Source organism: Papio anubis, chromosome 6 (assembly GCF_008728515.1).
Source record: "Papio anubis isolate 15944 chromosome 6, Panubis1.0, whole genome shotgun sequence".
NCBI lineage: Eukaryota > Metazoa > Chordata > Mammalia > Primates > Cercopithecidae > Papio > Papio anubis.
Window position 1 is genome coordinate 162995913 of NC_044981.1, and position 26892 is coordinate 163022804.

General features: G+C 50.2%; 1 protein-coding gene across 1 annotated transcript in view; it reads right to left on the reverse strand.

Annotated features, from left to right (window-relative positions):
• RPS6KA2 (ribosomal protein S6 kinase A2) overlaps window positions 1-26892 on the reverse strand; it is a 455610-nt gene that overhangs the window by 69953 nt on the left and 358765 nt on the right. Inside the window, 7 exon segments of the mRNA XM_031667562.1 lie at window positions 3607-3695; window positions 5466-5536; window positions 13723-13865; window positions 14697-14734; window positions 18628-18734; window positions 22576-22655; window positions 24570-24650. Coding sequence (XP_031523422.1) covers window positions 3607-3695; window positions 5466-5536; window positions 13723-13865; window positions 14697-14734; window positions 18628-18734; window positions 22576-22655; window positions 24570-24650 — 609 coding nt within the window.

Consider the following 26892-nt stretch of genomic DNA (forward strand, 5'->3'; position numbering starts at 1 on the left):
AAGATGTTTCTGTGCATTTCGTGGTAGTTCACAGCATTGCAAACCCGATTCTAAGGCAGGCATGTTCTGAAGTGGGTTGAGATCCACTGAGCTGGGCAGCAGGCCCCTGACAGTGAGCCCCCGATCCCTCCTGTCTAGGAAGGGTTACTTCTGCGTTGCTTTTACTGCTGACGGAGACTTAAATGAAAGGGACTCAATTTAATTCACAACCTGGAAGACTTAGATCAGAAACATGACCTTTGACATGGCATTTGGACAAACCAGGGCGCTGCCATGCGTTGGCTTAGCTGAGGGACACGCTTTTCAACTTGCGTCTGTCTCCAAACACACCCTCAGAGTTAAGAAACACCGCCTCCCCCACCTCCTCAGACATACAGTGATGAACAGGGGTCTGCAAACAAAAGGCCAGACCACACCCAGATTTCGGAAAACTGCAGTGAATCGGCAACTTTAGGACACAGGGTGGGACACAGGCACTTCCTGCCTCTCCCAGCCCAGGCTGTCCCTCTGTCCAAGGCTGCATCTCCCACCATTGGGGACCCCACTCTCAGAGGGTGAGGTCTTGTCCACAATAGGCCCCGTGTACACAGGGACTCTGGGCACTAAGGGCAAGCGCTGAGCTCTTGCTGCATGTCCTGAGCTGAGTCACTGTGTAATCGGGGGTGTGCACCAGGACCAGTGAGTGAAGGGCCAAGGTGCAGACAGCTTTAGGAGCTGCATATCTCTTGGAAACATGGCTGTGACCCTGGCTAACTACGACTGTCACCACTGACGAAAAGGAGGAGTCCTGATGATTCTTGGTTGGAATCTCAGGTCCCATCTGGGACTTTGCTGAGGGGTCCTAGTAACAACAATGTGGCAAAAATTCTGTTTGGTTGGCAGGTTCCTCCAAACCATGAACCCTCCACACACCTGTGAGCGTGCGCACACACACACACACGCACACAGTGCCCCTTTGTGTGCTGCAGCACGGGCCCTCTACCCTGACCAGGTGTCCTCCTCTCTGGTCCCGAGCACTCTCTATCCTGGGCCTCCCATCTCATTATCGCCCCCAACTGGCATCTCGGTGACTTGGGGCTGCTCTGCTGGGGCCTTCAGCTTTGTCCACAGCACTGTTGGCGAATATCCCTCTAAGGAACCTGCCTCTGTCTGGGTGACAGTTCCCCAGCCTCTCAGACCCACGACTGGGGACAGTGCTGTAAAATGTATGCAGTGATCTACTAGCTAGTTTTCATCCAATGCACTGGACACAGTCCTTTCCACAGACACCAGCACAGGGCCCTGCCAGGTGGCATTGGGGGCTGGGTCCAATGGTGCCATGTGCCCTGGCACAGATGCACTGGGGTGTGGGTGGCACGGGCTCCACTGCAGGGCGAGTCTACACTCTCCAGCCATGCGGGCTGCAATTCAGTCTAGACTCTGGCCCTTCCATGTCAGTACCAGCAATGTGGAGATTCTCAGCAGGGGGACGTTGCCAATGTCAGGAGATGTTTGATCATCACGGGGTGGGGGTGGGGATGCTGCTAAACAGCCCCAATGCACGGAGCAGCTCCCAAAACAAGAATTAACCAGCCCAAAATGTGGATGGTGCAGAACCATGGCCGAGACACTGTCCTCCAGCCCCAGGCCGTGGTGTGGATGTTTTGTAATTGATTCAATGACTTCCTTATCGATCAAGGCTTACTTCATCTTCAGGTCTTTGTTAAACAGGAAGATATTTGGTAAACACTATTTATTTGTATCCCTTTTATGTGGGTATGGCTATTTCTGTTGGAGAGATTTCTGGCAGTAACACTTCCGGGCAAAAGGGTGCATACGTTTAACATTTTGATGGTTTTACCAAGGTGCTGAAATGTTGCAGGGATTTACTCTCTTGACACACACCCATGTGCCCTGGGCTTTCTGGATTGGCCTGCAGTGACCAGCAGACAGCGATGACACACCCACGTGCCCTGGCTTTCTCGACTGGCCCGCAGTGACTGGCAGACAGTGATGGCAGAACACCCTGTAACATCACTGCGCCACAGGGAGCTCACCGTGTCACCCGCTCTCACGTCACCCGTGCCACGGGGAGCTCACCACGTCACTCGCTCTCATGGCTCCCACACTACAGGGAGCTCACCATGTCACCTGCTCTCATGTCACCCACGCCACGGGGAGCTCACCATGTCACCTGCTCTCCTGGTAGCCACGCTTGGCACGCAGAGGTGCTCAGTGACAAGGAGGAATTGCTTTACTGCGTTGTGTGGAAGAATGGAAATAGGCCAAGTGGACAAAGGCATCGACGGTGGGTGATCACTGAAAGGTCTGTAAAGTGGGATTTAAAATATCTGCTTACATGGAGGAGAACTGCCTCGTAAAGACAACTATGGGACATCCTTACATAAAGTAAAGAATTCCTATGAAGACGAATCCGCAGGAAGGAAGAGTGGTTTACGTGGTAAACATCTGGATTAGAAGTTGGATGTAAATGTGTTTAATTAGGTGAATACAACTATGACAATTCATTACAAGATGAATTTCATGGGAATTACTACTCAGTACTTTAAATACATAGATGTTGATTTTTAAAAATCACCTTAACTCCTTTTTTCTAAGATCACAAAGTTACACATCAGTTACCTCATATTGTGAAAATATTACTGTGGAGTAGGAAGGTACTTTTGACTAACTTCACTTTTAATCACTGAAGGATTGCAAATTAGTGCAAAAGTTCCCTGCAATGGAAGCTGATGTGGGGAAGAAGCTAAATGGGTCCATCCTTCTTTGGGGTTGGGGCACGCAGAGAGGAAAATCTAGTATTTTTTCCGAAATGAAATATTTCCTGATTTAATTTTTGCCTTTCCCTCTGATATGTCTTCTATTTGTGAGGTTAGAGTTAAAAAAAAAAAAAAAAAAAAAAAAAAACAAAAAACCAGAACAGAACGTGTTCCTTTTGTTTTCTTGTGTAATAAAATAACCCGAAACACCCTGCTCCGCCTGCCGTCTGAACCGGAAGCACCAGCTCCGGCTGCCGTCTGAACCGGAAACACCCTGCTCCGGCTGCTGTCTGAACCGGAAACACCCTGCTCCGGCTGCTGTCTGACTCTGAGACAACACGGCCACGCCCACTCGCTAAGACCTGCCCAGCCCACGGAGTAACCCTCAATACACTGTCACATACACAAAAAGAAAATCAATCAGTAGTTAATATTAAAGTAGATCCTGATTTTAACAGATGTGGAGGTTTCTTAATTTAGGGAAAATTAAATTAGAAGCAGCTTTTCAACGGTTCTGTCCTTAGCTGATAGACTTTCAAAACTCAGGGAAGTCAGATTGGTAGAATACTACCATTTTGGGTAAAACCAGGGGCTTTTAGAAAACAGCTTATGGTATTTTGGCAGCAACTATGTGTTTTAGAAGCTGTGAAGGGGCCTCTTTTCCTGGAGCTCAGATGGCACTGGTACTATTTCAACCTCTAGGTGAGGTCTGTTTTCAGTGACCTCAGTCAGCATTGGGCCAGAGCAGGTGGGTAGCCCTCCACGTCTCCAATGTGGCTCGGGGGGCAGCACCCTGCATGTTCCCATGGTGGGGTGTCCCGTGGTGGGGTGTCCCGGGGACTCTTACCCAGCCGGTTGCAGGGGTTCCGTTTGAAGAGAGCTCGCAGCAAACTCTGTGCCTCCCCACTGAGAAACTGCGGCATCCCCAGCTTGGCTCTGAAAAACAGAATCCTATTTTAGGATCTATTTTAGGAGAACAAGGACAAGCTATAAAGAGGGCCCCAGTCAGCATTCAGAGACCTCAGTCACAGTCACCCAGAGCAGCCATGCTCTAACACGTGGGTCTTAGGACCCTTTTATGCTTTAAAAGTTACTGAGGACACCAAAGAGCTTTTGTTTATGTGGAATACAGCTGTGATATTTACCACAGTAGAAAGTAAAGTGAGAAATCTGTATAATTTATATTTAATTCATTTTAATAAATATTTTTATTAATAAACGTATTATTTAATAAAATCATTAAAAAACAGTAACACTCTCATTAACATAAATAGCATTGTTAATGGAAATTATCTATGTTTTCCCAAACAAACATATAAAAAGCCTTTCGTGGCGTTGTTCTGCATTTTGGTGGGTCTCTTCCTGGCTCACAGGAGACAGCTGGACCCTCTTGTCTGCCCTGTGCTCAGTCTGTTGCGATGCTACGAAGAAAATCTGCGAGAGGAGGACCTGCAAACCCCAGGAGGGTCTCAGGGCCACCAGGGTCCTCAGAGGACACTGAAACTCCGGGCACAGAACCTGGTGCTCCCCTCCAGAAATTCTCCATCCCTCCCAAGTGGAATGCCCTGAGGCCACACCACACCCGTGACTTGCTGTCAGGGATTATTCCAGCTTTAGAAAAAGTAAAGAACCTGTTCTCCCTTAAAATTCGAACAACGAGAATCACGCGAAGGTCCTGACTTGCAGCTCTTAGTGTCTGCTGCAATTCAAGGTCCCTTGATGGAGGAAAAGGCTGATGAAATAAAAAGACACTTCTTAGCTTTACAAAAGCATCCTCACGATGGAGCTTCCTTCACTCCCCTCTCTCCTTCCATCTGCATAAGGACAGAGCTTACAAAAGCCGAGCTGGTGGTGTTTTAGGTGATTCTCAATTTTATCAAAGTTACGTGCCCATTTGCAAACAGAGTTGGCAAGAGTGGCTCATGAGGACAAATGGCTTTATGACTCCTCCACCAAGTGGCCTCACTTAGGAAGGAACTGATTAGGGACTCCCAGCCTCTCTGTTTCCTGCCCTCCTTCCATCTGCTCTGGGACAGTGATGGTCGGCGGTGTCTGCTCACATTTAGGATTCTATGGCAAGGTGGCATGGGGATCAGGCTTCTTCCTACAGTCTGAGAGCAAAACCTTGGCTTAGTAAATGATTTTTCATGAGAATTAAGCAGAAAATGGTTTGTAACCAGTCACATGGTAAAATAATACTGAGTCCTGCCAAGGTCAACCAGGAGTGCTGTAAGAATGGGGTCAGCAGGTGGGGAGGGAAAGGAGACCCTTGCTCCTTTCCCTGTAGCAGGGTCTCTCTGGACAAGGCCCTGTAGGCCTTGTGTCTTTTTCTGTCTACACTTTACTTCTGGGAGGTCACCAATCATCACACTTGAAAACCAGCCACTACACATTCTAAGTGACTTACTGATGGAAAACTACCTATGGTAGAAGAGTTCACCAGAACCACTCAGCAGGATGAGCCAAACCAGCAACTGCTCCCTTGACTCACTGTCACTAGAATGCCCAGCACCCTATCACCACTGCTACTGGTGGAAGAGTGCTACCATTCTGTGTAAAACCGTGACTTTTAGAAAACAGCTTACAATACTTCAGCATGTAAGCCTAGCAATGTAATTAGAACTTCACAGTTTCAGGTTCAGAGGCGGCAGCTCTTGATATCAGAGGGTGTTCACAGGTCTCTGTGGGGGCTCCCACACTACTCACTTGAGGATGAGGGCCATGGTCTCCTTCCTGTCCTTCCCCTGGAACGGCAGGGACCCCGTGAGCATCTCGAACTGCAGGGAAACACAGAGCACAGTGAGTTCATTCATCCAGACGGACCCGGCTTAATGGCGAAGCACCCCAGCGGGGCAGCCTGCTACCATGTCCATTTCCTCATTCAAAATCTCCATCAGTCAAGTGTAACCACTGGCCTATGGGCTTGTGGTACAACAGTGACTAAAACTGCCTCACAGAGCTTGCCATTTGGTGGATGAGACGGGTGAATGACAGATGTGGTAGATAATCACACTCTGTGGCAGGCCAGCAGGCGCCGAGTACGGCAGAGAAAAGAGGCAGAGCGGGGTCCTGTGGTCAGGCAGTTTGGACGAACACATCTTACATGCGGTTTAGGACCCTGTCCTGCCCTGGCAGGTGTTGTGGAAGGGATGAGCTAGGAGGAGGAGGAGGAGAACAGCTAGCTCGTGTTGAACACCCATGCATGCCAGGACGCAGGGGCCAGAGTGCTTCCAGCACGAGATAGACCTGACCATGGCCATTAGCCTCTGATAAGGACAGTGGCACAGCAACCTCTCAGATACAGCTGCCACACCCTACATCCTTATTTTGTTATTACTGGACATCTGCCAGGACAGAGCTTAAAGAGGGGACCGAGCGCAGCCTTTTCTGAGCATGAGTTTCTTTCTTGCACCAACTCCCCCAGGCACATGCAGCGGTGATTACACGCACTCTGGAAGCCGTGACCCGGAATGGTCTCATCAGAGCAAAGTGCACAGCTGACTGCTTCTCACAAAAGAAACTAGGGTGGCGGCAGCAACCAATCTTTTCATAAAAATAAGATCCTGAATCTAAGTGAAATGTGCCCAAGGATCAATCCTACTTCATGTCTTTCAAGTCAGTTTAAATTACGGGGAAGCAGGTGTTTACGTGATCTTATTGAATTCTCTCTCATCTTTATTTTTTACTGCATGTGTCTCTGCCCTTTTAGAATTCATCCTCCAGCATTCGTCCTTTGCAGTTTGAAAATCTTGGGAGATACACAAAGTAGAAAGACCAAAAAAAAATCACGCAGAATTCCATTACCCAAAGATATCCAAAATTAACATTTGTTAATTCCTCCTAGTAATTTTTTCTAGCTGTTTTTTATTTTGTTTTAAAAACACAGATAAGGTTTTGTATACTAACTTTTCACAGAATAATATAAAACTTTCAATGGTTATGATGAAATCTTTGTAATATCACTTAACAAACATGTGGATATGCCAAAATGTAATCATGAGTGTATCTACTGCTGTACACTTAGGACATTTGCAATTTTCTGCTATTATAAGTACTACTGAAATGTGCACAGATGATTTCCTAAGATTTGGATTTATTCTTATGATAGGCTGCTAGGAGTGAAATTATAATCTTAAAGAAATGAATGCATTTAAGGCTTTTAATATTACCAGTCTGCTTTCTGAAAACATTTTAAAAGAAATGGAAACTTTTCCACCAGCTTTGACGTTTGAAGCCTGTTCTGTCACATTAAAATGTGCTGTCCATCCTGTGCACTGAGGAAGTGAGGGAACTCAGAGCAGACAGGCTGCAGGCAATCAATAAATACAAAAGTAATAAAAAGCAGGCGGAAGGGGGTCCAGATGAGAATTGAAAAAGAGACAAGTGTAATTAAATTGGAAAGGCCAGAATGCTCTGACTGGCAGATGAGCTGTTCGTCTGGTAAAACAGGATGAAAGTTTATAAGCTGATCACACACACTGAAATATCTCTCAGAATAGACTGTATTAGCAAAGGGAACTCCTTTCCTATTCTGCTCTTTCTCTTTTTTGAGTCTATTAATAGCACTATGAAATCCCATTTCCAAGGACAAGACTTCTGGCTCTGTGAAACGAGAAAACTGTCATCCCGTACACACCGTTTAATCCTTGTTACACAAATGGTACCTATCCGGATGCCTGGATATCATTTATTTTTTGCTGATGGACTGGTATCTTGCATACATTTGTTTGGTGATATTTTTTCCTTTTTTTTTTTGAGATGGAGTCTTGCACCATCGCGCAGGCTGGAGTGCAAGGGCACGATCTCGGCTCACTGCAACCTCCGCCCGCTGGGTTCAAGTGATTCTCCTGTCTCCGCCTCCCAAGTAGCTGGGACTACAGGCATGCATCACCATGCCTGGCTAATTTTTGTATTTTTTTTTTTTTTTTTTTAGTAGAGACAGGGTTTTGCCATGTTGGCCAGGCTGGTCTTGAACTCCTGACCTCAAGTGATCCATCCGCCTTGGCCTCCCAAAGTGCTGGGATTACAGGTGTGAGCCACTGCGCCTGGTCTGGTGATTTCTTTTTAGCTTTTGAAGATGATTCCCTTGTGATCAGGGTCCACTGCTTTGTTTCTCTCTCCTCCTCCCCTTCTTCCTCCATCCACATGGTAGAAGGTCCCCAACCATCTATTCAGCCAGAGAACACCCAGCACAGCACCCATGGATATTCATTAACTGCTTCTTGGTGATGAAGGTGCTGCTGATGGTGGGGTGATACTGAGGGTGAGGTGTGGACTCTGCAGCCTCCACCAGCCATGGGGTTCTGCTGCCTTTCCCATCCCCTTATCCACCCCTTTCTGTGGAGAAGGGAGATAATTTCAGTATGGTTGTCTGAATCGAGCTGCCCGGGAACTTTTCAGTACTGAAGCATTACTGACTCAGGCTGCTGACGACTTTCTCGCGACGTTATTTACAGTGAGACTTTTGGCGTGTTGTTGAGCAGCACTGAGGCTGGCCAAGGCTTCCGGGGTGAACTGAGAAAAGCCAAGGTTCATCTTGGGGTCCCACAGTCAAGTACACGCACCAGGGGAGGGGGGACACTCCAAGGGATTCTTTCCCAGTTGGCACTGAGACCAGGCTGCAGACAGGCACAGAGGGGCTCAAGGAGATGCAGCCACAGCTCCACAGGGTGCAGGCCCCATGCTTCTGGGAAGGTAATTGGACAGACGTAACGCAGTGCTTCTCAACTGGGATCACTGTTGTATGCCAGGGGACATTTCCTAACGACTAGAGACATTTCTGGCTGTCATGCCCGGGGGTCCTGGTGCTACAGGCATCCAGTGCGGGAGACATGGATGCTGCTAAACATCCTATGACACACAAGGTGTCCCACAACAAGGAAGTGTCCAGTCCTAACCTCAACAGTGCTGGCTGAGAAGCCCTGTCTAAAGGGACAGCTAAGGAACCTGGAAAGAGTGGTGGCCCTGGCACAGGCAGGATGCACCTCATGGAGGCCAGTGGTACTGGGGGCAGGGGAAGGAGGAGACTCTGGGAAGCATGGAGCCCCTACAGTCAAGACGTTTGCCTGTGTGACACAAGACCCTTTGTGACAGGAGCCTCGATTTCAAGTTTACTTGGCCGATCACCGTTCTTAAAAGGGCACCACAAGCAAGCTAACATTTTAATCTGAAAACAGGTGAGGACAAGCCCTGTCCTGAGACGGATGACTTGAAGTGGCAGAGGGCCTGGCTTTGCAGGTATGGAGGGGCTGGGTCTCGGACAGCTGTGTTGATCCAGGCCCGTGTGTGGAGGTCCCTGCGTGCACAGATACACGCCCTCTAATCCAAGCTGCTCTCGCTCCATGTGCTGCATCCAACTCTGAGTGCCAAGAATCTCAGTCTCAAAACAGCCTTGGAAGGTGCCGTTCCTCACAACCATCTACAGATGAATGGTCCAGCTGCAAGCGGCAGAGCCTGAGCTCAGAACCATCCATGTTTACTATGGTGGCATAAGGACACATTACACGGCACCTGAGGCGGGATGTCCAGAACATTCCGTGCCCGTGGTTAAGAAACAGGAGAAGGATAAAGTGGTCTCATGAAACCAGAGTGCTCAAGAGATGCTTTAGATGTTTACAAAACACAACCCAAATATCCTTCTAGAAAGTGGCTCCAGTCTGGCATAGAGGAGTGCTGGAAATTCTACAAACATCACTATGCAGCCGGCCACCAGGTTTGCACGTTCTTCTCCAGGTACAAGCTCCTAATTTCAGACACGGAATTTTATTCAGGGACACTGACTTCCCACCTCTGGCACAGGCATCCTTCCTTCCAGGTCTGTGGAGGGCACTTGTGGATGCTGCTCCTTGGGAAGAGATCCCAGCACATATCCATCTCAGGGATGGGCCCAGCGCACCCACTCACGGACCTCCTCCTTCTGCTTGGCCTCCAGGGTGCCAAGCCTTGCTTTTGAGAGCCCAGTCTGGCTCCTCGCCCAGGCTGGAGTCAGTGGCGGATCTCAGCTCACTGCAAGCTCCAGCCTCCCGGAGTTCACGCCATTCTCCCCGCCTCAGCCTCCAGTATGGCTGGGACCACAGGCCTGCCACCTCATGTGGGTTTTTGTATTTTTTAGTAGAGGCCAGGGTTTCACCGTATTGTAATAGGATGGTCTGATCCTCTGGCCTTTGTGATCCGCCCATCTCCCGGCCTCCCCAAAGTGTCTGGGATTACCACAGGCTTGACCCACACTTCCCGGCCTCAGCCTTCTTGCCCAAAACCTGACCCCTCATGCGCTACCATGGCTCTGCCGATCCTTACAAGGCTTGGGTAAGATATGACTTGAAAGGTCACCCGAGGCCCATCATCTGCTCACAAATGAGGGAATTCCAGAGTCACTACAGTGCCACCCACGGAAGTGTGGGAAGCGTGAGGCCCCCACAGTCAAGACCTTTGCTTGTGTGTGGCCCGTCACCACGTGGGCGGGCGGGACTAAATGAGAATGTGTTTCTGGGACAATATGTGATCTTGAGCCCGACACTTAGGCTCTTTGAGCTTTAGTTTTCATTTTTGTGCACAGAAAGAAAACAGTCTTTCCTGCCGGATTGAAGATTGTCAGGTTGAGATCCAATGTGAAGATGGCCGGGCAGCCTTAGCTTGTGGTCACTACTGCAACAGCCAGCCCTGCCTCGGGCTCGAGAGGGACACAGCCGTTCTGGAGCTGGACCCCTTCCCCAGCTGTCACGAGACACTGAACGTGGGACGATCCCAGCAAACAAGTGAACAATTCAGTAAGAAATGTCCTGTGCCCAGGGAGGCATGTGGGAGGAGGGTGCCTGGTGTGTTGACGTGCCGGGCAGTGCTGGGCCAGGCCTCCTTCAGAAGCTCTCAATGCCATCTTCTCCACGCTCTAGGGACGGGGAGGGCAGGGACTCCAGGACGGGTGAGGGCCGCCGGGTACTGGGTCTGGGTGTGAGTGCCTCTCTGCTTCCACCCTGGTGTCGTCACTCCCTCATGGGTCCCTTGGAGGCCTGGCCGGGTACAGGCACTTTTGTCTGTGCTGGGGCATCCTGGGTAAGGGTGACTGGTGTTTAAGAAACTCCACGTGCCAGGAGACACTCAGAGAGACAGACAATGACGATACAAGATGGTAGATGTTAGAGCAGTGGCAAGCCAGGAGTGCCGCGAAAACACCAGCCAGAGCCACCAACCCTGCCAGGGTCAGCAAAGGCCACTGGCAGTGGTGCTTCTGTCTTAGGGCTGATGGTGGGAGGGAACCCGGAAGGAGTTTGCTGGAGCAACACGAATGCAGCGTGGTCTCATTTCCTCTTCTTCTGGCCCCTCCTTGTGTCTCCATCTTTGGATCATTCCTTTGATGTCTTTTCTGTTCTCCTATTTTTTTTTCTCTTTCAGCTTCTCCATTTGTTTTTTAAATTTGTAGCAATAAAGGCCAGAAAAGCTGGGTGTGGTGGCTCACTCCTATAATCCTAGCACTTCTGGAGGCCGAGGCTGGCAGATTGCCTGAGCTTGGGGGTTCGAGACCAGCCTGGGCAACACAATGAAACCCCGTCTCTACTAAAATACAAAAAAAAATTAGCTGGGTGTGGCGGGTGCCTGGAGTCCCAGCTACTTGGGAGGCTGAGGCAGGAGAATTGCTTTAACCTAGAAGACGGAGGTTGCAGTGAGCCAAGATCGCACCACTGCACTCCAGCCTGGGCGACACAGCGAGACTCCGTCTCAAAAACAAACAAACAAAAAGACACAAGAAAAAGATTAAAGATATATTTTATATTATGAGAAAGGTTTATGATCTGTTGCCTTAATAGAAGAAACAGAAGAATATCAACTCCCGCCTCCGCCGACCCCCCCAGAAACCTCACAAAACTAAGTCCGGTTGGTTTTGACTTATATGTGGTGTTTTGGCTGCGCTTTTCTCTGCTAAGGTACTCCTCTCCACTCCAGCCTGGCCTCTTGTTCTTTTAAATATCGGTTTGCCTGAGAGCCGGGTGGCAGCATTTTATGACCTTGCTCATTACACAAAGGCTGGCCTGAAGCACTGCTGTATGGGCCACTCGTGAGCTCAGAGTTACAGGATAGGAGCCAGAGACAGGAGGATGCCAGGAGCCCTTTCAGGGAGCCTGGGTGTGCAGCGTGGCCAGCCCTGCTCTCTGGAGGAATTTGGGGTTCTCAGGAGGGGTATAAGAACTGGAATCTCTCCTGAAGCCACAGACTATAAGCTTGGACCCATAGCCCAGCGCTGGCAAAGGCAATGTCAGAATTCCCTGCGCCAGCAAAACCTGCACCAGCGTGAGAGGCCTCCACAAGGCTATCCCCGCTGCCCTCACCCACCACTCACCAGCCAGGGTCACACAGGAAACCGACATATGTGGAAGGGAGTGGAACCACCTCCAAGACAGCAAAGCGAACCTGTCTCACTGACGTATCTAAAGAAAAACTCTTTCAGTGGAAGGAAAGCGGAGGTGCTCTCAGATGATGGTGGGGTAAGACTTAGCTCGGTAGTCTCCACATGGAGGTGAAAGCAGAGGTAGTCTCAGAGGTGACCGTGGGGGACTTAGCTCAGTGTTCTCTGCATGGACAGGAAAGCAGAAGTGGTATCAGAGGTGACCATGGGGGACTTAGCTCGGTGGTCTCCACGTGGAGAGGACCTGCCCCTTAGCTGGTGCCACTGAAGGTCTGAATAATAATAAAAAATAAATCCACAGCAGCATCCTCTTGGCTGAGCTCGTGGGCCCCTCGCTTTGCTGCAGGCATTCTCTCAAGCGTCATGCCTGTGCTCACGTGTTGAACTGCATGACTCTCTCTGTTGTGACTCGCTTTACCAGGCAGGAATGACCAGGGAGGGAAGGGGCTTCCACAGGCAGGAGCAGCCACGAATGTGATGTGGGCATCTGACTGCGAATTGGCTTTCTGGGTTAGGCTGTGGACACCCATCTCCGGAGCTCGTCTAATGTATGTCTGCCCCGCAGGGAGAGGTGAGCAGCCCGTGCAGGCACGTGGGACACAGCCAGGGTCTGTGAGCTCCTGGGGCCGAGGCCAGAGCCTAGAGAGTGGTGCAGTGAAGTGACCCAAGTGGCAAAGGACCAGTGAGGCCTTGGGTACCAGCCAGGGGTTCCCCAGGAGACATCGCAGGACTCAGCACTGGGGTTCCCTAGCAAGGGGATGAGGGGTGGGGTGTGGTGGGAGGAGAGGCGGCCTGAACTCTGAAGGGAACTGGGATTGGCAGGCACACAGTTCTGCCACACGCCAGCGGAGCAACCTTCATCCCATTTCCTAAAGTGCTCACGGCCTCAGTTTCCTCCTGCGTGTGATGCACAGGCCGGAGTGCGGGATACCCCTGAAATGCCACAACCCCATTGTCATCCAGGTCAGATTCCAGAGCACTCACTGCACGCTTGCTCCACCCTGAGGTCACGAGCCCCCTGCCCAGCTGGGAGGGTGGGATTGGCGGAGGGAGGGAGGGTCTGCTGAGGATTGGAAAAGGAGCCCACACCGTTCCTAGGGTGCAGAAGGCCCCGTCCAGACCGGGTTCGGTTGTGCACTCTGTCTGTTCACACGTGACAGAGACAATTCACTTTTCCAGACACCGATGCAAAAATGCCTAACTCCATGTACGTCTGTTTGTAACTAAGTGCAAGGATTCTGTGTTTAAATAAGAAAAATATTTTAATACGAAAATCATGGCGTCTCTTGTAATCATCACGCTAAGCCCCAAGAGCACCAAGCATAAAGAGGGTTCAACTCCTCACACGTCTGCAATCTCGTTTGCATCCCAGCCCCACTTTCTGAGGTGGGGACGCGGGATGGGGAGGAGGCTGCCGGGAAATGCCTGGCCTGGATACTTGCCTTGTGTCCCAAGCCCTCACGCACTGCCTTCTTCCGCATTCCGGGACCTCTGAACCAACCTGGGGACAGGGGTCCACATGGGGAACAGCCACCATAGCACGGAAGAGGGTCGGGGCAGGCTCACCATGAGCACGCCGAAAGACCACCAGTCGGCGCTCTGCGTGTGTCCTCGCCGGTTCACCACCTCGGGGGCCATGTACTCGATTGTCCCGCAGAAGGAGTACGCTCTCTTGTCGTGGTCAATGGCCTCCTTACTCAGGCCGAAATCTACATGCAAACAAAGCACACACACTGCCTCGGTCTCTGGGTGTGTTCGGGGAAACAAAGCACACACACTGCCTCGGTCTCTGGGTGTGTTCGGGGAAACAAAGCACACACACTGCCTCGGTCTCTGGGTGTGTTCGGGGGTACCACACAGGTGGGCATCAGTGTCCTTCTGTGGGCTCTGCCCCCTTTCCAGGTGGGTGTGGCAGAGCCCTGCTCAGCGAAAGCAGGACCACGTGAGCTTGCCTTCGGGCAATAGGGAACTAATACAAATGGGGTGTCCTGAGACTAGAGGAGCTGTTTCCAGTTTGACTAAACTTGCCGGTGGCTTAGATAGAAACAGGGAGGGCAGTCACGTGGCCACCACCACAGTCCAGGGAGTGAGGAGGAGGCAGGGACAGCATCAGTGAGGACAGCAGTGCAGGCCGCACTCCAGCGACACTCCACATGTCTGCCCTCAGGTTGGCACTGGGCATCAGCAAGGCCCACATTGCAGGCCGCACTCCAGCGAGACACCAGATGTCTGCCCTAAGGTCAGCACTGGGCATTGGGACTCCTGAACTAAACACCCAGCGATACTAAGGAGCCCAGCAAACAGAGCTTGGCGGGGGAGAGGGAAAAGAAGGGGCCACCGGGGAAGTTGCATGGTTCTGGATGTTATGAAGATGTACAATGCCATAACCAGTCTGTAGCTATAGAAAATTCTGCCAAATCAGAGACAAGCATCTGGCAAAGGGAAGGGTGGTCTAAATAAGAGGGCTTGGGCTTTGAGGTGGTCCCCAGTTACCAGGGCTGAGATGAAGCCACGGAGGCAGCCTGCCATCTTTTACAAACCTGTGATCTTAATATGTCCCTCTTCATCCAGGAGGATGCTAAAAGAAAGGGAAAGAAAACAGATGATTTAGAAAGAGACCCAGCCTGCTGACGGGCACGCAGAGCTCAGAGAGGAGCTGCGGGGCAGCTGCGGGTGGACGTCTTCAGGGACCCCTGATGAAGCTGGCCCAGGAGGTCCCCATGGCTTGTGCAGTGGGCTTTCCCATCGTGCCTCCCTTCTCCACAGCTCCCAGCTCAACAACGCATTTGGTGCCACACCTCCTGGACAAAGGCATGTGTGTTCTTGCGGCTGGGGACTGCTGGCTTTAGACCTTCGTGGGTCCCCAGGGAAGGTCTGGGAGCCCTCCAGACTGCTGTGCATGAAGCACAGGTGGAGAGTGTCCTGGGACCGCCCTGGCCTGTGGAGACCCAGAGCCTCACAGAAGGAATGTTTCTGCACTCGGGATGCCTTTGATGTCCAAAGACCCCCTTCTTCTCCCATGTATCCTCCCCTGATCCCTGCCCTGGCTCTTGAGACCTATCCCAGGTGAAGCCTGCACAAGCAGGGGCCATGGCACCAAGGAGCTTCAGGCTTCAGCAGGTACATCTTGGGATGAGACCTGCTCCCGGCTTGGCACCCCTGCGGGCCAGTGGGTCCCTGTCTTGTTCCCTGCCAAGCCCTTGTCACGCCACGTGCCTGACGTGAGAGTTGCCTTTGCTCCTCCCAGGTATCCTGCCGTGGGGCGGACCCTGCATAGACAATGGAGGCAGGGTCCGTAAAGGGCTGGGTGCAGGCGCAAATCCCTTCTTCCCTGAACGTCAGGCTGGAGTCTGGGCTGTGATACTTTGACACCCCTGTGGCCCCAAACTTTCCCTATTTATGTATTTATTTGGCTGTAATTAAATCCTGTTCTTCCAGATGCTGGGAGGTACCAGCCTCGCCCTAAAGAGACCAGGAAGTGGGCTGGAAACAGGCAAGGCTTGGAGGATTAATCTGTGACACCTTTATAGGAACCTGTGAAAGGAAGGAAAGCCTGACTCGCTACAGCACAGCGGAGCCCGGAAGACATCATGCCCGACGAAATAAGCCCGTCCCGAAACATCAAGTATTATATGATTTTACAAATATGAAATGTATGGACCCTAGAGGAGTCGGAGTCACAGAGATGGAAAGTAGATGGTGGGTGCCGAGGGCCGGGGAGCTACTGTGCATACTGTGCAGGGGGCCAGAGCTTCGGTTCTGCAAGATGAAACAGTTCTGGAGATGGACAGTGGGGATGGTGGTCCAGCAATGGGAATGGGCTTAATGCCACTGAACTGGGCACTTAAACGTAAAACTGTAAAAGTCATGTGTATTTTTCTACAATTAAAAAAAATCTGCCACAGAGTTAAAAAAAAAAACCTACTACTTTCTGCAAATGGGAAGGAAAAGTTACAGCATATCATTAAGATGACAATTTATAATGAACAAGGCAAATGTTTTCATATTTGCCTTTTGGGCATATTCAATCTTTGCCCAGAATTAAGCACCTTTCAAGATTAATTTTCTAATAATTCTAATTGAACAACACAACCTTTTCCTTCAAGTCTGCAATTAAACAAGGCTAGTTTTTTTTTTTTTGAGACGGAGTCTTGTTCTGTGCTCCCCAGGCTGGCGCAGTGGCGCTGACCTCGCTCACTGCAAGTCTACTCGGTTCACACGCCATTCTCCTGCCTCAGCTCTCCGAAAGAAGCTGGACTACAGGTGCCCACCACCGCCCGCTAATTTTCTTGTATTTTAGTAGAGACGGGTTTCACCGTGGTTAGCCAGGATGGTCTCGCATCTCCTGACCTCGATCCGCCTGCCTCGCCTCCCAAAGTGCTGGGATTACAGGCTTGAGCCACCGCTACTCGCCACACAAGGCTGCTCTTAGCTATAGGATCACGCTTGACCAGGGGAGTAACGAACCGGTACCCCGCCTGAGTGGGATGCACGGGTGCGCCTAACACAGGCATCAACAGCCAGGGCCACGGGAGGAGGAGCAGTGGCAACGTCCACACAGACTCACAACACAGACTCACAACACAGCACTCCGACTTAGAGGGTAATTAACACGAGGTTAATTTCTGGGATGACCTTTGCAAGGACCCAAGGTGACAGGCCAGGCTCTGGAAGCACCTCCCAATTAGGGAGGGGTGAAAGGGGAGGCCCAGGGCTCGGCACCACGGGGTTCTTCTAGGTCAGACCCACTTTGAAATGGAAATCTGGCCTTGTGCTGCAGCTCTTGAGGGGAGACAGCAGCTGCTAGGAGGCTACTCTCTTCGTGGGATTACTCCAGATAAAGTCTTTTATGATTCTACGTTGAGCATCCCTTATCTGAAATGCCTGAAACCAGAAGTGTTTAGGATTTGGGAATATTTACTCATATATAATGAGATATGTTGGAGATGGGCCACAAGTCTGAGCACAAAATTCATTTATGTTTCATATACGCCTTCTACACATCACCTGGAGCTAATTTACAGAATATTTTAAATAATTTTGTGTATGAAATCACGTTTGTGTTAAGGGCTTATGTGTGGAATTTTCCACTGGGGGGTGTCACACTGGGGCTCAAAAAGTTTTGGATTTTGGAGCATTTCAGATTTTGGACATTCAGATGAGGGATGCTCCAGCTGTATTTACACACGTATTCAACTCACATGTGCAGCTGTGGCTTTCCACGGACTGGTGGTGAAGTCAGATCATCAAGCACATGGGCAAATGCATTTTACATCCTGTGGTGGATATGGGATGTGACCTGGTTTCTGGGTAAACCCAGCTGTTTCCCATAAATGACAGCTGCATCTAACAACACCAGCATCAGAGCAGGGCTTGTCTTTTCTCAGTACCACGCAGGTGACAGGGCAGGCATGTGGAGTAGCAGCTGAGACCTGTTTGCAGACCCCAGGGCCCCCTTGATCTTAGCTCACAGGCTCGGGGCTGCCTGGTGGTACCCAAGGCTGGTCGGTCTCACCGGGCCACCAGGTGATGCCTCATCTAGGGATGGCTATGGGCCCTGGTCTGGGTGGGTGGCATTAATCAGCCCCTCAGGGCAGTGAAGAGTGAGTGAGATAATCAGCTACTTCACCTCAGGGATACTGCTGAGGTCAACTCAACCTAAAATACCATCCTCCAAATCTCGTCTTTTCTAAGTGGATCACTCCTAGTTATGTGTCGGCTCTACAAAGAAAATGTAAAAACAACACCACCACAAGGAAAATGGGAACACTATTATTTTGGAGGGACTTTATTGTTCAAATATTTAGAACAGATTACCAAATATCCTAGAAATCATAGCCTCACGGGTCACCATTGCCAAGGATACACAAATCTCAGTGGACTCTGGGCCTGGGAATTCTGGGGCCATTGTCTTTTAGATACGTTCTTGGGAGAGCTGATCTGACTGGGTACCTAGAGGTGGGGCCGACGCGTAACTGAGTAGAGGTTCATTGACCACATTCGGGGGGCTTCCTGAAGTAGATGAAAGGGCTTCCTGAATCTGGAGGACGGCGGGGAAGAGATGACAGAGGAGGAGAAACTGCCCTGGAGGCAGCCATGTTTGAGATGGTCCCCAGTGGCCAGATGAGCCTCACCCAGGAGAGAGGGCGGGAATGTGGGTCAGGGTGGTGGGCGTGCCCTTCTCCAGCTCTGGCTTCCTGTACATCACAGACACACACCTGAGCCTGCCCTCCTTCAGGCCTTATGAGTGTCAGGTGGGAACGGGCCTGGGCGTTTCCTATGCAAATCAGCAAGGCCACACCTCCACCGGATGGCTGAGCCAGTCCTGCCAGCACACGAGTCTACCCAGCCTGCTCTCTGATACGTCCTCATTTAGGAAATAAATATCTAGCAGCGGCTACCAACACGGCCCAGTAAAAAACACGGAGCTGATGGGCGTGGGGAAGTCAGCCCTGGTTTTTTCTCACTTACTTCTCAGGCTTCAGATCTCTGTAGATGATCCCCAGGCCGTGGAGATGGTCTAAAGCCAAGGCCAGTTCAGCCAGGTAGAACTTGACATCCTCCTCCGTGAACATGACCTAGTAAGAAAAAAACAAAAACAAAAACATTTAACTTGTTTTATGGCTGGTGTGTTTTAAAGAACGCTGCCAGAGAGACGGAGAGTCCACACTGGGGTCGGTTTGCTCTGTGGAACGCTGTGGCCCCGCACAGTGGTTTTCTGACTCTTCTCATAGAAAAGTAAGTTCCCTCTGCAGTTCTAAGATCAGTGGATGGAGACGAGGGCTTCCTGCAAAGGTGACTCATGCCGCCTTGAGAGTGGGGTGCTGAGATTCAGCCTCTCCTCTCTGTGTCCCTCTCGCCCCTGCAAGTCACTTGGCTCTGGAGTAGGTTTCTGGCTTTACGTTCCAATATGAGTGCTAATGATGTGAATTCATAACAAATGTAACACAAGTAAGACTCTGTGAGGGCTTGACGCAGTGACTGAAAATGGGTCTTGAATATCATTCTTTCCCCATGGATTATCTATCTCCACTTGGGTTGATGCAAACTAGTAGTCTATGTAACCTGCTGTCAACCCAAAGTGGGATTAGTTCTACCAAAGACCACCCACAGGTGGTGCAGAGTCGGCTATGGGTGCCCCAAGCCGAGGGCATGGGACGGGGAGGGGTTTCTGGGTGTTGGGGTGGGCGGCCACATTCCAGGATCCCATGTGGCAGGGACAGCTCAGGGCTTGGAGGTGATCAGGCAGGGATGGCCTAAGTGTCCATGTGCTGGGGGCTCACTCAGGCCAGCCGAAATATGCATGAGGCCTCAGAGCCCAACAGACCCCAAAGCCATCGTCCCACAGTGACTCATCCCCACCCTCGACTTGTTAGAATCAGCACATAGTTTTTGTAGACCCCCTTACAAGGAAGCCAAATCATGCCCACAAGCCATTTTCTATATTCGTCAGGAGAAATCAACATTACGGAGACTACAAGTCCACATGATTACTGAATTATCAGCACACAGCCAGAAGGCTGCCCGGCAAGCACAAAACTAGAAGGGTGGCCAGGGTGTCTGAACGGTGAGTGGCGTCAGGCGGATGGCTGGGCACACACTTCACACAGGGGGTTCTTCCACGGGGCTGGACACGCAGGCTCCATGTCCCGACAGTGGCCAGTGGGTGCCAGCCACCCGCCAGCCCCCCGAGTCCCTGTCCTCCGTTCCACGCTTGGCCAGCGCCTTTCCCGGATGGAGGTTTCTTTTCTAGATTGGTTCATGTGCTCAGTGGACTGGCTGACAGCACGTTCTGCTGGTGGCCTGGTTCTTTCCTCTGACTGGACAGATCCACATGTGGCCCACCATGGGTTGTGTGTACAATTTAGAGCTCAGAGGCAAACCTGTCTTTCCACTCCCCCAGCTCTTAGTGTAGCCCCCAAGGACAAGAGCAGGACATTTCTCCATAGAAAGGAAACACCTCATGGTGTGAGTCCTGCAGGTTCGCTGGCACAGCGACCGTCCCCGTAAGATGCTGGGCCCTGTACTTGCTGAATGAGGACCCAAGGTGAGTCCTGCAGGTTCACTGGCACAGTGACCATCCCCGTAAGATGCTGGGCCCTGTACTTGCTGAATGAGGACCCAAGGTGAGTCCTGCAGGTTCGCTGGCACAGTGACCGTCCCCGTAAGTTCTGGGCCCTGTACTTGCTGAAGGAGGACCCAAGGTGAGTCCTGCAGGTTCGCTGGCACAGCGACCGTCCCCGTAAGTTCTGGGCCCTGTACTTGCTGAAGGAGGACCCAAGGAAAAGACATTCCGCAGGTTCCCACCGACTCCACGAATTGTGGTGCCCGCCCTGGACAACTTTCCGCCTACTCTGAAATAAAGGCCCTCAGGGGAGACACATTCCCACGTGAGAGTTGCTGGGCTTTTCGCTGATTACTGTTGTCTTTTTGGTCAGGGCGCCCAACCACAGGCGTGTCATAGCAGTTGCTGGACAAAACCAGACCCCAAATGGACTGACTCCCTGTGGATGAGAGGGGAGCGGACAAACCAACAGATGATACCACACGAGGAATGGGCAGACGCCGGGCTCCAGCATCTTTGGAAACAGGCGCACAGCAGGTGGCACAGGAAGGGGCCAAAGGGCTTCGTGTAGAGCTTGGATCAGGTTCTCCCGGCCCAGTGTTTTTCCTCTATGCACGGAGTCCCACAGATACGTGCACCACTGCCCGAGGGACCGATAGACGCAGAGGGACAGGGCAGCCATGGTCTCTGGGACCCTCTGGGCCTGCCTCACGAGCAGCTCTGCCTTGGTTTACTGTTCTTTTTGGGCTTTGTGCAAGACAGAGGGGTCTCCTGCTGAAAAGGGGGAAGGTGGGGAAAAGGGAGTGGGGGTGTGAAGGCCACCGTTGCTGTGAAAGCACCTCGGCCACTCCTCCTTTGTGTAAGAGACGAACAAGCAGGATCGTCAGAATGGAAAGCCTGGCACTGGCACTGCCATGGGCAGAATATGCCTTTTGCCATACCACGAAGTGGGGTGCTTTTCATGTCAATCAGGGCCACGGGGCTCTCGGGATGCGGTGAAGTTGCATCCTGGAGAGTTCCCACCTAAGGCACTGGAGGTCAAGGAGAAGCCCTGGGGCGTGCAGTAAACAGCGCCAATGTGCGGCGGCTTAGCAATACTTCCCTCTTCCCAGGATGGAAAGTCAGACCCTGTGAGTCTTTCCCAGCCGCTCCTATCCACTGACCTGCGCCTTCCATCTGCTCTAGCCGAGAGGTCAACAGCGTGACTTATGGTACTGGAGCTGCAGGGGCACTGCTGGCGTCACCTGGGACGATTGCTAGGGCCACTTGTGCAGCTTCCTTAGAACCAGCCAGCAATGCACACAGCACCACTAAACACACACACACACCCCCCCCCCCACATCACACATAGTACACACCACACATACCACACACAACATACACACACACCAACACACATACACACATACACACACCCTACACATGCACACAGCATGCCCCACACACACCCCCCCACATCACACATAGCACACACCACACACAGCTCACACACACACCAACACACATACACACAACCCTACACATGCACACAGCATGCCCAACACACACATACACCCCACATCACACATAGCACACACCACATACAGCTCACACACACAGCTCATACATACACACACCCTACACACAGGCACACAGGATGTCAAACGCACACACACGCCCCATCACACAAAGCACATACCACATATAGCGCACACACACCCACACACATACAAACCCCACATACACACACATGCACACAGCATACCACACACCCCACACATAGCATACCACACACACCAACTCCACACATGTACACAGCATGCCAAACACACCCCCCACATATACACACAGTACACACACCACACACCACATACACCACAAATCACACACCTGACGTATACACACAACACACATACCACACACTTATCCCACATGACACATGCACACCCCACACATGCACACACACTCACATTCCCACACACCATGCACACACAACCCCACACACCATGAACACACCCCCACACACACCCCACACACACAAACACATACACCCCACACATCATGCACATGTGCTCACACCCCATGCAAACCCCACACATGCACAGTCTCACCCACACACCCCCACACCACACATGCACACTTGCACACACATATGTACATCCCTCCCACACGCACTTCTTGTGAATAAAGATTCTCACACATGTACCCCCACACACATGCACTCTCATACACACTCTACACATGTACTCCTAATAATAACATTATCAAGATTCTCGCACGTGCTCATCTCCTCTCAGTGCTCTCCACCCCTCCTTCCCTCTAGTCCTAGACGGAAGCTCCTGCCCGCCCTCCTGTGTAATGTGGCGGCTACTCACCTCTTTGGAGAGCCTGGTGAAGAGGTCCCCTCCCCGCAGGAAGTCCAGGATCAGGTAGAGCTTTCCTTCTGTCTGAAAGGCTGTGGGGGAGAGAGACCCGCATTTTGGCAGGTTGTCGAATGTCCTGTGGCTCTGGCTTCTCCCTGCTCAAGGTGCCGCTTACTCCGGGAGGCTGAGCCACTTGAGAAATGGCAGGACCCCGCATCCAGCAGAGGGGGTCTAACACTGTGAGGGCTGCCCCTCTCTCACTGTTTTAGGGGGTCTTGAGATTTTTTTCATCTTTCTTTTTCCTCCCCTCCTTCCCTTTTTCAATTGCAAAGGAATTGAAAGATACACGGGGAAAAAGATGTGCATATTCAAGCTGTTGTCGTTGCTGGCTTTCGTCGTAATGCATTAGTGAGCAGCCTGAAGGTGGCTCTGGTTCGGAGGACGTGTCCTTTCTGCCCTATGGAAGTGCCTTCTTCCTACAGAACTCCACTCTGGTACCAGGGAACCCCCTGCCTTCCTCTCTCGGCAGTTCTGGTGACGGGTCGGCCCAGTTATTTATACATCAAGACAATGGGGCTCACGTCCGAGGTCTGGTCACTGTGAGCTGCAACTGCAGACTTTCTGTTTCAGGCCACAGGCAGGCTACACAGCTCCTGCCCACCCTCAGCAAGGACCTGCCTCTGTTGAGAGGGCGCATGAGCACGGGGGAGGGTCTAGAGAAGCCCGTCACCATCGCTGCTGTGACGATGGCTGCTGCGGCAGCACTGGTGAGGCACCGCGTGGTGTCTATTTTATCTACATAGGAGGTGTGGCTGGAAGGGATCCCAATATCCCTGCATACTAGAAAACGTTTTATTTTCTAAAAGTAAATGCGAGAAACATCATAAATGTGGGGGTTTTAGAAACATAGCCTCTAGCTAGAAAGCCCTCTGCCAGAACTGTATAAACTGAGTGCGCATTAAATGCTTCATCCTGGGCTTGACAGGCAGGTGGAGACACATCACATTACCACCGAGGTGATGTGGAGGTCTGTTTAAAGCTCTTTGTAGGACATCCAGTTCTTAAATTTCTTCAGAAAACACGCTAGCAAGTAACGTAAATGACCTGTGGGATGGGACGTGACACCAGCCGCTGGGCGGCAGCGGAGAGGGCAGAGTTTTGGAAAGCCAGCCTCTGCGGCCTCCTCTGCCAGGAGGCAGAGGTTTGCAACTGCACTGTCTACCGCCCAGAAGGAACAGCAGGGTATGCCCAGCTTCGGCAGGCCTCCTTCATCCTGTCCTCAGATTCACGCAAATCTCACTTAACACCTCCCCGACACACCACCTTGTCCTTTGCAACCAAGAACAAACTACTGGTTTTATTGTTCCCTTCTGTGCTTAGCTCATCTGGCTTATCAGGTGGGAAAGTTTAATGCAGTAAGCCATGATTTCACTTACTGCTTCTCTATTGGGATAAAAAGGCAGACAGCAAATGAAGAGAAGTCGTGTGGCAAAGCAGCTGTGTGGCCTTTGGTTAATTATTTGAGCCTCGAAACACGAAAATAATATGCTACCTTGAATGGAAGTTTTGAGGGGGTCAATGAGCTACTATCTTTAAACATGATATTCATTTGAAATGAAGAAGGTGTTACCATTTCTGGTTTAAAGAAATTATTGGGTCATACAGCTTTTTATTCTAAAACAACACAAAAATAAGTCATAGATTCACCCCAATCTAGGTTGAGATCTTCTAAATTATCAATGGTATGGTAACAATTTAATAATGGATACCCCATCTAAAATTAGATCTTTGAGATGAAAACAGGGCTTCTTGCTCTTTCAAAGAAAATAAATACAGAAGAGACTAAGCGATCAGCACAGAAGGCACCTTCATCCCCAGGCAGGGCAGGACTCTATGGTATGGGAAAGATTGTCTTCTTTCTGATCTGTTATTTCTTTTTCAATTTTCTTTGATCTGGAGAAGGTTGCCCTGGGTCCTCTCTAAAGTGTCATTTTGACTCTACTTACCGTAATGAAGCTTCACAATGAAGGGGTGATTCACTTCTGCCAAGATGTCTCTCTCCATCTTCGATCTCACTCGGTCCCGAACTGCAAAGTAGAAAGATAAAGGCTTTCATGAGGCAGGAAATAAGAGTTCTGAGGAACACTGAACATGAAATATTAGATATAATTCCTGCCAACTTTTCATTAAAACATTTCAAACATATACAAAACTTGAATAAGTTGTACAATAATCCTAGATTTAACAACTGCTTACATTTTAATATATTTGCTTTCTATCAAACTATATTTTATTGATATATATACATTTATACATATATATACACACACACACATATACATATATATATAAAAAATGCATCTCTAGCTCTCCAAAAAATTAAAAATAAACTGTAGGTAGCACGACATGTTACTCTGAGGTGCACGTGCAGGTGTCTCCTAAGAATAGGGACAGTCTCTTAGCATAACTCTAACACCTACTGTCACACATAGGAAAACCAGCAATCACTCCATGATACATCTAACATCCAATCTATATTCAGTCCTCCCCTCTACGTCGTTTTCCCGACCTAGGTATCCAATTCAATTATACTGGTTGTTAAATGTCTTTGTTTTGCTCCTAGAAGACAATGGTCCCACACCTATTTCCCTTGCCCTGTATTTTTTCATGGACTTTTTGGGAAGTCCAGGTCAGTTTTTGTCTGTAGAATGTTCCACATTCTGGGTTCATCTGATCGTTGCTCAATTGCTTTCTACAACGCTTGTATTTCTTGTAAACTGGAGGCGTGATAAGATTGGGGATAAACATTTTTGGTCACCAGGTGATGCCTGTACTTTAGCCTCCTCAGATCAGGGGTGCCTGCTGGGCTCGCCCTCTCTGTGTGATGCTAAACGTGATGGGTGGTTGAGGTGGCAGGTCACCATCTCTCCATGGAAAAGGTCTTCATGTCCCTTTGTAAGTAACAAGCATCTGTGGGCTGATACCTGGCATGGAGTGATTGGTGGGTTCCCTAGCAATCCTTCATCCAATGGTGTTAGCATACATATGTGATCCCTGCCTGAATCATTCAGGGCTACAGAACAGCCACGTTCACACATTTCTGATGGAACTGGAAATCAAGAGGAAGATTCCTTCTCTCCCTCTCCATGAAGATAACCATGGACCACGTACTTTCTGTTGAATTTAGTGTGTTACAACAGTTACATATTCTTCTTAGTGCTCACACTATCTCAAGTCTGGCCATCTGGGAATAAGATGTAATTAGTTTTGGTGCAAAAACAAATGAACAAACAAACAAAGAGCACCACTTGAGTAAGAACAGCTTTAGTATTCCCCTGAGCAAGCTGCTATACCCAGGGCAGTATCCGGGACCTCACACAGCCCCATGAGTGACGGGAGAAAATTTCTTCAAACATTTCTATTGGGACAAATATGATTAAGTGTTGTATCATGGGCCAGGTATTTAAATTTATCCATATTTAGGACTTGTGATACACACACTGCTGAAGTTTTATTTAAGAAATTCTTGGCCAGGTGCAGTGCCTCACACCTGTAATCCCAGCACTTTGGGAGGCTGAAACGGGCAGATCGCCAGGTCAGGAGATCGAGACCATCCTGGTTAACACGGTGAAACCCCACCTCTAGTAAAAATACAAAAAAATTAGCTGGGCATAGTGGTGGGCGCCTGTAGTCCCAGCTACTAGGGAGGCTGAGGCAGGAGAATGGCGTGAACCCAGGAGGCGGAGCTTGCAGTGAGCTGAGATTGCGCCACTGCACTCCAGCCTAGGGGACAGAGCAAGACTCCGTCTCAAAAAAAAAAAAAAGAAATTCTTCACCAAGAATGCTACAATAATAAGAAGAAAAGAGAAAATAACAAACTGGGAGAATGTGGAGAACTTGAACCATCGTGCATTGCTGATGACAGTGTAAAATGGCGCAGTCACTGTGGAAAATAGTGTGGTAGTTCCTCACAAAGAAGCAGAATTACCGTGTGACCCAGCAATTCTGCTCAGAGGATACACATCCAAAAAAACTGAAAGCATGGATTTGAACAGGTTCATCCACCCATGTTCATGGCAGCATTATTTACAACAGACAAAGGAGGAATCAACCCAAGTGTCCATCAACAGATGAACAAAATGTGAATGCTGTAGTAAACACACACACACACACACACACACACAAATGGGATATTATTCAGCTCTAAAAAAGGGTAAAATTCTAACACACAATATGAATGAAACCTCAGGACATTATACTAAGTGAAATAAGCCAGACACAAGAGGACAACTACTGTATGATCCCACTGTAAGAGCTACCCAGAATAGT